General features: G+C 35.2%; 1 protein-coding gene and 1 pseudogene across 1 annotated transcript; one reads left to right on the top strand and one right to left on the bottom strand.

Annotated features, from left to right (window-relative positions):
* The first annotated feature begins 778 nt into the window (after positions 1–778).
* Positions 779–12,302, top strand: LOC146925258 (uncharacterized; annotated as a pseudogene).
* On the bottom strand, positions 4,066–5,831 carry LOC146925259 (uncharacterized). Its single transcript, XM_085710227.1, has one exon. It carries the CDS (start codon positions 5,817–5,819, stop codon positions 4,629–4,631), a length of 1,191 nt encoding a protein of 396 aa, XP_085566353.1. The 5' UTR covers positions 5,820–5,831; the 3' UTR covers positions 4,066–4,628.
* Positions 12,303–12,531: the final 229 nt, after the last annotated feature.

Here is a 12,531-nt window from a genome sequence, read left to right as displayed (position 1 = left end):
CGCAAGAGTTCCCTTCACACAAAGTATGACCAAACATAACATTCCAATCACTCGACAAAAAGGAACATATGTTATCAATAATAGGAGCATAATGGTGAGTAAGTGGGACTCCGTCCTTAATAAAAGTCAAAGCTGTTTGAGATTCTGACCCACAAATGATGTCTCTAAATCCATGATCCCAAGTAAGTTGCAATCCATAGAAAATACACGAAGGTCAACATTAACATTAGTAGAATGACCATAACTTCCCGCATAACCAGTGATCCAACCCCCAACTGAACTACCATCAACATTAAATTTAATCACATTATCTGGAGGGGGTGACAAGAAACAATTCTAGGAGCATGGATCTGAAATGGACCTCTAAAAATCTTTTTGGTGGAATTAAAGAGATAGTAAATTTGGCTAAGAATATACCATAGGGTGATTAATGTCAAAAAAAGCTTCGTCATTTCTAGACATTCAAATAAACCAACATCCGATGAAAAAAAGAGTACTATGGCGGTCGGTTGCATGCATCTTGAACCATAAACTAAGATCATCTTCACAACGATCATTATAAAAATCAAGCTCGAGTTTATGACAAACTTGCATGGCCTTCGGACAATCACACAACGTATGTAAAATGGTTTCCAAAGATCCCTCCGGTCACTTTTATAAGCAAAATTTGACTTTTTAGATACATTGAATGATTAATGTATCTAGTCATTATTATAAACTAGATACATTAATTATTCAATGTATCTAAAAAGTGAAATTTTGCTTATAATAGTGACCGGTGGGAGTATATAGCAAGAAGCATCAAACAATTATATATATAGCCATTAAATTCAATGAAAATTGACCATTGGTCCCAAGCAAATACCATCAAAACTGAATACTGTATATTCAATATGTCTATAAATATTTAAGTAGCCTTCCTTGGCATTTCATCCACATTTACCTTTCTATTTATTTTCGTTCACATAAACCATTTAGTAACACTTTACACAAAATCATACATTCATTCATGACGTGGTTGCTTTTGTTTTTGCACCTTTTTCTCTTTCATTTTCCATCCTTCTCTTCTTCTTTCAATTTTTCATGCCATCGTGAGGAGAGTTCTGCTCTGCTTCAGTTTAAGTCCTCCTTCATTATAGATAATTATTCTTATTATCCTTGTAATGGATCACCTCTTAAAACAGCAACATGGAAAAATGGGACAAACTGCTGCTCATGGCATGGTGTCACGTGTGACATAGTTTCTAGTCACGTGATTGGTCTGAACCTTGGCTGTGAAGGCCTTAAAGGTATATTACATCCTAACAGTACCCTTTTCCATCTTGTTCATCTCCAAACACTCAACCTTTCTGACTTGTCATTCTAGTTTGGAGGGTTTTTGAGTCTTATAGAAATGAAAGAATGCATGTAAAATAAGAAACTTGCGCCCCAAGTAAACTAATGAACACAGTTAACTTGCTTTTCTACTTCTTCTTCTAATACCCCCCCCCCCCCCCCCCCCCCCCCCAAAAGCTGGAGGTTGGTAGATGTCTACCATCCCACGCTTGGTGATACATTCATGGAACTGCCTGGGCCCTGCTGCCTTTGTAAACACATCTGAAGTTTGATTATGGGAAGAAATAGGTAACAATCTCATTACTCCTGCCTGCACTTTCTCACGTACCAAGTGACAGTCTATGTTCAGATGCTTCGTGCGTTCATGGAACACAGGGTTAGTTGAGATGTGCAATGCACTCTGATTGTCACAGTATAAAACAGGCAAACGAGAAGGAGCTTGATGCAAGTCAGATAACAGGAAGCACATCCATTGAAGCTCTCTTGTTGCTGAAGCTAGTGCCCTATACTCAGCTTCTGCAGAAGAACATGAAACAGTGGGTTGCTTCTTGGATTTCCAGGACACGAGAGAGCTTTCAATAAAGAAACAATAGCCAGATACGGATCTCCTGGTGTCAACACACCCTCCTCAATCAGCATCACTGAATCCAAAAATTTGTAAATCTGCAGATTGAGGAAAAAATAAACCACGACCAGGAGATCTCTTAAGATACCTAAGCACTCTAAGAGCAGCTTTATGATGTGTTTCAGTTGGACATGACATAAACTGGCTCAATTGCTGAGTAGCAAAGGCAATGTCAGGTCTGGTAGTTGTCAGATATAGCAATCTGCCAACTAACCTCCTATAAGCAGTAACATCTGTGTAGGAAGGTCCTCCATCTTGAGATAGACGCATAGAAGTATCAAGTGGAGTACTAGCAGGTTTACATTAAGTGAGACCAGCATCTTCCAAAAGCTCAAGGCAGTATTTCCTCTGACATAGAGAGATCCCCTTAGAAGTACGTGCAACTTCCAGGCCAAGGAAGAATTTGAGATTCCCCAGATTCTTAATGCAAAAAGCTTTATGAAGAGCAGTTTTAAGTTCATCAAAAACATCCAAAGAAGTACCAGCTAGGATAATGTCATCCACATAAACAAGGATGACAGTGAAAGATGTGGAAGTGGATTTGATGAACAGAGTATGGTCTGAAGCTGCTTGAGTAAATCCCTGTGTAAGGAGAAACTTGGTTAGCTTTTCAAACCATTGCCTACTAGCCTGTTTGAGTCCATACAATGATTTCTTGAGTTTGCAAACTTGCCCTGACTTTGGAGAAATCACACCTTGAGGTACTCTCATGTAAAGAGACTCATTGGGATCTCCATGTAAAAAGGCATTGTTGACATCTAACTGATGTAGATGCCAACCATGGATAGATGCCAATGCTAAGAGAACTCTAATAGTAGTCAACTTAGCAACTGGAGAGAATGTCTCAAAATAGTCTAAGCCTTCAGTTTGAGTGAAACCTTGTGCCACTAGCCTGGCTTTGAATCTCTCAATAGTTCCATCAGCATGCCTTTTAATCTTGTAAACCCATTTACTTCCAATAGTTACAGCATTGGGAGGCAAATCAACAAACTCCCAAGTGTTGTTTTCATTTAGGGCACTAATTTCTTTATCCATAGCTGCTATCCATCTAGAATCTTTACTAGCAGCTTGAAAGTTAACAGGTTCCACTTCAGAAGTGAGAGATAGAGCATAAGCTTGATGTTGAGGAGACAATTGTGAATAAGCTACATAGTTAGTAATAAGATATGTTTTAGAGCAACATGTGTAATCTTTCAAATGAGGAGGAGGATTGCTGACTCTGTGTGATTTCCTAACAGGTGCAGGAGAATCTACAACATCATTAAGATCAGGTACTGCATCAGTTTGCTCAGCTTCTGATGAAGTGTCAGCTTCTGGAGTGGATACTAAATCATCATGTACTTCATGTGCAATGATTGGCTTAGAGAAAGTAGGAACAGTAGTCTCTAAGTAAATGTGAGTATTTGGAACAACATGAATGGTGGAGGAATGAAAAGGAAACTCCAGATCAAAGAACTTCACATTTCTGGAAATCAATATTTCAGTGGAATGCACGTCAACTAAAATGAACCCTTTCATTCCTGTCTTGTATCCTAAGAAAGCACATTTTCTTGCTCTAGGATCAAATTTGTGTCTGTTAACAGGTAAAGTTGATGCATAACTCAGACAACCAAACACTTTCAATTGACTAAGATCAGGTGCATGTCCATACAAAACTTCATAAGAAGATTTGTTGTGTAAAACCTTAGTGGGAATTCTGTTTAGTAAGAATATTGAGTGTAAAACAACATATGACCAGAACTTCTTTAGCAGTTTGGATTGAAACATTAGAGCCCTGCTAATATTCAAAATATGTTAATGCCTTCTCTCAACTCTACCATTCTGTTCTGGTGTATAAACACACCTCCTTTGATGTAGAATTCCTTTAGTATCATAAAATTATTTCAAGAAAAACTCAGTCCCATTATCACTTCTAATGGCCTTCACCATTTTTTCAAATTGATTTTCTATCATGTGAACAAAACTCTTTACTTTATCAGAAGCTTCAGATTTAGATTTCAACATGACTACCCAAACATGTCTACTGTAATCATCAAGAATAGTCAAAAAATACTTGAAACCATGAATAGAAACAGTGGAGAAGGGTCCCCATATATCCAAATGAATCAAATCAAACATATTTTTGGCATTATTTTTACTGACAGGAAAAGGTAACTTCTTCTGTCTAGCCATTTGACAAACATCACAAGCTGTATGTAAACTGACTGGAATATAGCTATACATTTTATTCAAACATTGCATTCTATCATGTGATAGATGCCCTAACCTAAGATGCCACAAAATTCCAGAAGGAATGGCATTCTTAGGTGAACTATCAGATGCTGAAATACTTGAAACTTTGGCTGCTTTATTCTTGTTTTTCTCAGCCTTCAAGTAATAAAGTCCATTCATCTCTTTAGCCAAACCAATCCTCCTCAAATCCTTATTTTCCTGTATGATACACTGATCAGACTCAAATCCCACAACACAATTTTGTTCCTTACATAACTTGGAAACAGATATAAGGTTCACAGCAAAATCAGGCAGATATAGCACATCATCAATTTGCAAATGCTCATTAAGTTGCATTGTCCCTTTACAAAAGGCTTGCACTATATTATTATTAGGCAATTTAACACTAATAGGATCAATTTCACTATAGGTAATAAACCAATTGATGTCATAGCAATTATTGTGTGTGGCACCAGTATCTACTAGTATCATCAAATTTCTTGGAGTGTTCATAGAAATTACCTCCAATATTAGCAACTGAACTGCTTCCCTTCATCATGTTAGCAGATCCTTTGGCATCAGTGACACTTTTCTCAAGTAATGCCATCAGATTCTGATACTGATCTCTGGTTAACATCATTCCACCATCATCATTCTTGGGACCACTACTGGTAGCTCTAGCATCATATTCTTCAGATTCTACCATATTTGTAGAAGCAGAACTTGAACCATACGAATTACCTCCTCCTCTTCCCCAATTGGGAGGAAAACCATGCTTCTTATAACAAGTTGCCTCTGTGTGATTTGACCTTCCACAGAAATTGCATACCCTATCTCTTCCATTACCTCTACCTCTTCCAGCATTTCCTCTTCCTCTTCCAAATTGCCTCTGTGCATCAACAACATTCACCAATCCAGTACTAGTATCTTCTATAGCAGAAGTAGGTACAGGAATTATACCATATTGAGCCTTCCTTTCTTGTTGCATAATCATGGAAAAGACTCTATTGATTGGAGGTAACGGATCCATTAGTAAAACTTGTGATGTTACACCTTGATACTTTTCATTCAATCCAATCAAAAATTGAATGATCCTATCTTCTAATCTGAATCCTCTTGCATCACGCATAGCTAAACAACTGCAAGGAATTGGACAAGTGCAATGTGGCATGGGCCTATACTGCTCCAATTCTTCCCACAAGGCTCTCATCTCAGTGAAATAATCAGTAACTTTCTTGCTACCTTGTTTCAGATTGAAGATTTCTTGCTGCAATTGTGCCACTCTAATGCAATCTCCTCTCATGAAACGATCTTTAAGATCATTCCACATATCCACAGCATTCTCAATGAAAACCACACTTTGCGCAATTGAAGGTGAAATCGAATTGATTATCCAAGTATGAACCAGATTGTTGCACCTTTTCCATCCAGCACGATTGAGATCTCCTTCATCTGGTACCTCAATAGATCCATCAACAAACTTGAATTTGTTCTTCATTGCCAAAGCTCTACGCATCTTCATTGACCAAGAGTGATAATTGTCACCGTTCAATTGCGGTGTCACACTCACTGTACTAGAATTTTCTGAAGGATGAACAAAATACAGATCCAAACTTTGATCCTGATTGTTGTTGTTGTTCCTCACCATGGTGAATCAAATCGAACACAATAACCGAAAGAAAATTCAATGAAAGTAGAAGAAACTAATTCAAAGATGAATCAATCGAAAAAATCAACAAAAAAACAGAACGAAGAATCAAAGAAGATGAATCAAGAAGAATCAAGAATTGTTCATCTTCACGCAGCGGAAACAGAGCAGAATTGAATCTGCTCTGATACCATCTCAGAGTTTCTATCAAAGAAGAAGAGAGAGAAAAATGGAATGAAAATGTTATTCATTGATCTAACTGAATTCTGTTACAAGGAGGGTATTTATAGAAATGAAAGAATGCATGTAAAATAAGAAACTTGCGTCCCAAGTAAACTAATGAACACAGTTAACTTGCTTTTCTACTTCTTCTTCTAATAAAAGATAACAAGGGCATTGGATTGCATATTGTTTTAGCATTAATCTAGTCATAATAGTGAATGAACACATATTTTTTTATGCCTATGAACAGTTTGAGAATTATTTTCCAGTAGATTTATGCACCGACTCTAATTTTTTATACGGAAAATCAATTTTCTTTTTGCCTTATTTTTTATATGGCTCCAATTTATGCAATTGTTGCTATGAACACTATGAGAACTGTTTGTCAAATAATGTGCCGTAATTTTATAGGATGTTGAATAGCAGTAGTTAAGTTTTTGACTTTATTTGTGCAATATCCTTTGTTTTTGGCTTTATTTGTGCAACCTCAGTTTTAGGGTCCGTTTGTTTCAGATTTATCTATTTTTTCCCTTAAAAAAATCACATTTTTCATTTTTAAGTGTTTGTTTAGGATTTTTAGAAAAATCATTTTATGAAAAAAAATCTATTTTGATCCTAAAATGAAAAGCTATTAGGATTAACTTTTCTCAAAATTTATTTTTTTCATCAAGGAGATAACACATGTACATGTTAGAACTCTTTTTTTTTTAAAAAAAAAATGGATTTTTATGGATAGTAGACAAACGCAAATAACTTCAAATTTTTTAAAAATCTCTAAAAAAAAAAAATCTAGATTCTTGTGACACAAAATCTATTTTTTTTAAAGCTGAAACAAACGCACCCTTAGTTGCATGCTAATTATAAATAGCTAGTGAGCATATTTAATCATGAAAGAGAGAAAGAAATTGAAAAGAAAAATTATCTGGGTTCATAGAAAGTGAAAAGAGGAAGAGATGAAGAGGAATGAGGACAAGAGTGAAAAGAAAGAACAGGGAGAGAAGAAAAAATTATTTTTTGTCGTGTAAATGGACGAAAGAGAAATGTCATAAGCGTTCTTAAAAAAAAAATGTCATAAGCGTTCTTACAAAAAAAAAATGTCATAAGCGTAAAATTAGAAATGTGAAAATAAGACATTTATTAAAAAAGATTTGATTTGATTTTCTCTATTTTTAACACATAGGTTGATGTGTCTAATTGAATGGTTTTGATTGGTTGATAGTGTAAAATGACTTTACATCGTCAGGATGTGTCTAATTGAATGGTTTTGATTGGTTGATAGTGTAAAATTACTTTACACCGTCAGAGTATTCTACTTAATCTCTTTAGGATATACTACGTTTTTATTTACTTTATTGATTTTTTTTGTTCGTGGTGGCTGGGGTTTGAACCCCAGACATTGCATATCTTTATGCGATCATACCAACTGAGCTAAGCTCACAAGGATTTACTTTATTGATTTTGATTCAATCTATTGTTTTCTTCATATTAGAAAAATATTTTTATGATTAATTAAATTTGGTATGGTTGTTTATTTTTTTAATAATTTAAATTATATCTCTCTTCTCTCCTTCTCAAACCCCAGCCGTCACCCATTTTTTCTTCTTTTTCTTGTTAGAGGGGTGATTTAGGGTCAATTTTGACCCAAAAATCACCCCTCCGAGTTGTTTTTCCTTCTATCCTAATTGAATAAGCGATTTCACATATTTTCTGTTTTCTTTCGTTTGTTTTTGTGATTTCATCGTCTAACGAATCTGTTTGTTTTGATTTCCCGTCTTAGTGCAGTGTTTTATTTGATTCAGGTTGAAAGATTAGCTTTGAACAAGTGCAGACCCGATCAATGACAATGACTTTGGCGTCTTCAACGTTGCAGAATCGGAGACATGAGTATTCCAGAGACTTGAATATAGTCATATTAGTCATATTTGCAGGCATAGATACTTTGTCGTTTTATGTTATTAACATGGATGCTGTGAGTTGTTAACAGATTCTTCATCGTTTACTTTTGTCAAAAAAAAAATTTAAATTATAAATGATGCTATATGTTAAGACAATGAAGTTAACGATGAATTTATAGGTGTCAATTAAGGTATATTTATTACTCCTACCAAAAAAAAAGTATATTTATTATACTTTCATTATTTATTTATTTTTGGCTTAAATATGCATTTAGTCCCTGCACTTTCATTAGATTTTGGCATTGGTCCCTGCACTTTTTTTTGTTTGGAATTGGTCCCTGCACTTTGTAAAAATATTGGTATTGGTCCCCTGTTAACTTTCTGTTAAAAAAAACCCAAAACTATTGGTATTGGTCCCTGCACTTTGTAAAAATATTGGTATTGGTCCCTGTACTTTGTAAAAATATTGGTATTGGTGCCACGTGGCATGAAATGATTGGGTCACGTGGCACTCCGTTAGTTTTGTGTTTTTTTTTAATAGAAAGTTAACAGAGGGATAAATACAAATATTTTTACAAAGTGCAGGGACCAATACCAAACAAAAAAAAGTACAGGGACCAATGTCAAAATCTGATGAAAGTGCAGGGACCAATGACACATTTAAACCTTCATTTTTTAACAAAAAATATTTTCATTGAATTGACAATCAGTTTACACTTTATACATTGAGATATTCATGCATGAACTCTTAACTAATAGATTATTCTTAGGTAAGAATTCTCTCCATCTCTCTCCTTCATCTATTCCTAGCCATTGGATCAATCAAATGGTGAAAATATTAAAAGACAAAATAATTCCAAATTACATTTGTTCTGTAGTTCCAAAGAAACAACTCCAATAGAAATGTCAATAATTACATTGACCATCAAAACTGAATTTTGTATTTGCATTTCCAACTTAGCTATAAATATTTACGTTCCGTTCCTTTAGCATCTCATCCACACTTTTTTTCTTTTGGTTTTCGTTGTTTCAGTTGAACCATTTAGTAACACTTAACGCAAAATCATCCATTCATGGCGTGGTTGCTTCTCTTTTTGCATCTTTTTCTCTTCTATTTTCCATTCTTCTTTTTTCAATTTTTCATGCCATCATGATGAGAGTTCTGCTCTGCTTCAGTTCAAGTCCTCCTTCACTATATACGATAGTGATGAATCTCTGAATAAAACATCGACATGGAAAGATGGGACTGATTGCTGCTCATGGTACGGTGTCACTTGTGACACAATCTTTGGTCACGTGATTGGTCTCAATCTTAGTTCTAAAGGCTTAGAAGGTAAACTAATCCCTAATAGTACCCTTTTCCAACTTGTTCATCTCCAAACACTTGACCTTTCCAACAATGATTTCTCTGACTCCCATTTTCATTCTGAGTTTGGTGGATTTCAGAGTCTTACACATCTTGACTTGTCTCATAGTTACTTTGAAGGTGAAATTCCAACTCAAATCTCACACCTTTCCAAATTACAATCACTTTATCTCTCTGGGAATGAGTTTGTGTGGAAAGACATCACCTTGAAGAGGCTACTGCAAAATGCAACAGGTTTGAGGGAACTATTTTTGGATTATACAAATATGTATGTCTTCAATAAGACCAAACTCCATTCCTTTGCTCTTCAACCAATCTTCCTCTTTGGTTACTCTTAATCTTCGAATCAAAACACAGGATTAAGAGGAAAACTGAAAAGAAGCCTACTTTGTTTACCAAGTATCGAAGAACTAGATATGTCCGTAAATGCCAAACTTGAAGGCCAACTTCCAGAATTGAGTTGCAGCACTTCTCTTAGAATCTTAGATCTGTCACGTTGTCAATTCCAAGGGAAAATTCCAATTTCTTTTTCTAACCTCACACATCTTACCTCGCTAACTCTCACAGAAAACCAACTAAACGGTTCAATCCCATCCTCACTTTTAACACTTCCAAATCTAAATTTCTTGTATCTTGATCACAATGAACTCAGCAGTCAAATTCCAAATGTTTTTAACCTGTTAAACAAATTTCAAGAATTAGTTTTGACTGATAACAAAATTGAGGGTGAGTTGCCAACATCACTTTCAAACCTTCAGCAACTCATTTACTTGAATCTTTCTTCCAATTCATTTAGTGGTCAAATCCCAAATGTGTTTGCTGGGATGACCAAACTGCAAGAACTCCATTTAACTTCAAACAATTTAGTAGGACATTATTTAGCTTGACTCAGCTTGTTGCATTAGATTGTTCTCATAATAAATTAGAGGGTCCTCTACCCAGCAAAATTACAGGATTTCAAAAGCTAACTGATTTGGATTTAAGTGACAACTTACTAAATGGAACAATCCCTTCCTCCTTGTTATCTTTGCCTTCTTTGGTAAATTTAGACCTATCAACGAACCGACTTTCAGGGCATATCAGTGCAATCTCATCATATTCCTTAGAGAGTCTATCTCTAAGCAACAACAGGCTACAAGGCAATATTCCTCAGTCCATTTTCAACCTTCCAAACCTAATTAAACTAGATCTATCATCAAACAACTTGAGTGGTGTTGTTGATTTTCAACACTTTTCCAAACTTCAATATTTGGAAACTCTGTCACTTTCACATAATAGCCAATTATCATTAACCTTTGAATCCAATGTCAATTACAATTTTCCTCAACTATCAAAATTGGATTTGTCTTCTTTAAGTTTGAGTCAATTTCCCGACTTATCAGTATCACTTGTCAATTATATTGATTTGTCAAATAACAAACTTAATGGAAGGGTGCCCAATTGGTTACTTGAAAATTCAAGATCTTTGAACCTCTCTCAAAACTTGTTCACGTCAATATGTCAAATTTCAATGAAGAATGAACAACTCATAGCCCTTGATCTTAGTTTTAACTTACTGACTGGTGACCTCTCTGAGTCAATTTGCAATATGCGTACACTTCGACTACTTAACTTGGCACACAATCAATTGACAGGTACCATTCCACAATGTCTTGCTAATTTATCATCCCTTCAAGTCTTGGATTTGCAAATGAATAGATATTATGGAACTTTGCCAAGTATCTTTTCAGAGGACTGTGTGCTTCAGACTCTAAATCTCCATGGCAACCAATTAGAAGGTCAGATTCCTAAATCTTTCTCTCACTGTAAAAACCTGGAGTTTTTAAACCTTGGCAGCAACAAAATAAAAGACAGTTTTCCCGTCTGGCTTCAAACGCTTCAATATTTGGAAGTGTTGGTTTTGCAAGACAATAAGTTGCATGGTATCATTCCTAAAGATCAAGCATCCATTTCCAAGTTTAATTATTTTTGATATCTCAGGCAATAATTTTAGCGGTCAGCTACCAAAAGCCTTTTTAAAAAAATTTGAAGCCATGAAGAAAGTTACTGAATTGGAATACATGATGAATGGTATACAAGAGCCAATTCCTCCGATTAAGCACTACACCTCAATTCCCTTGCCACATAGTACGTCCAGAGAAATTACACGGTACTATGATTCTGTGATTGTGTCGACAAAAGGGAACAAAATGACATTGGTGAAAATTCCAAACATTTTTATAGTTATTGATTTGTCAAGAAACAAGTTTGAGGGAGTGATTCTAAATGCTATTGGAGACCTCCATGCACTCAAAGGGCTTAACTTTTCCCATAACAGACTTACAGGTCATGTTCCCAACTCCATAGGAAACTTGTCATACTTGGAATCTTTGGAATTGGATCTTTCCTCAAATATGTTAACCGGTAGGATTCCAGCAGAGTTAACCTATTTGAACACTCTTGAAGTCTTGGATCTTTCAAATAATCATCTTGTGGGAGAAATACCTCAAGGACCACAATTCAATACATTTACAAATGATTCCTATGAAGGAAATTCAGGGTTATGTGGATTTCCAAGATTTGTGGACCTGAACAACATTCTCCACCTTCAGCCAACAACTTTTGCAGTGAAGAGAAATTTGGATTTGGATGGAAACCAGTGGCAATTGGATATGGATGTGGATTTGTGATTGGAATAGGCATTGGTTATTATATGTTTCTAATTGTAAAGCCTAGATGGCTTGTGATGAAATTTGGTGGTCAGCCTAAGAGAAGAGTGAAAAGGAGAACAAGAGTGAGGAGGAACCGTGGTTCAACCATGAATCAGAATCAGATGGTGCAAATGTCATAGTTTTATTGTTGTATTTATTTTCTCTATTGTGTGTTAGTTTTTTACTTTCTGTTTAAAATAAGTTTGATTTTGAGTTGTAAGTTTGTATTTGAATGTATTATGTTTATATGTGCATGCCACAAGATGTCTTGTATAATAAAATTCCAAGTTTATATATATGTTTGTAGCTAGCTTACTGTATTTTATTCAAAACCTATCAAATATATTATATTGGTATTTACTACATCTTTATTGACCAAACCTATAAACCAAGATGTGTTATCTGTAAAGCTAGTTGTTGCATATTTATTTTGTGAGTTTAACAAATAGAAAGGAATTGGAATTAAATGAAAAAGTGCCACTTAATTTATTTAGTGAATAATAATAACGGCCAACGGTACCAACCAGTTGGTGTGATGA

Source organism: Medicago sativa, chromosome 5 (assembly GCF_051527215.1).
Source record: "Medicago sativa cultivar Bolivia chromosome 5, Bolivia_mono, whole genome shotgun sequence".
Taxonomy (NCBI): domain Eukaryota; kingdom Viridiplantae; phylum Streptophyta; class Magnoliopsida; order Fabales; family Fabaceae; genus Medicago; species Medicago sativa.
The sequence above is the reverse complement of the archived record's forward strand: the minus strand, read 5'-3'. Positions and strand labels throughout refer to the sequence as shown.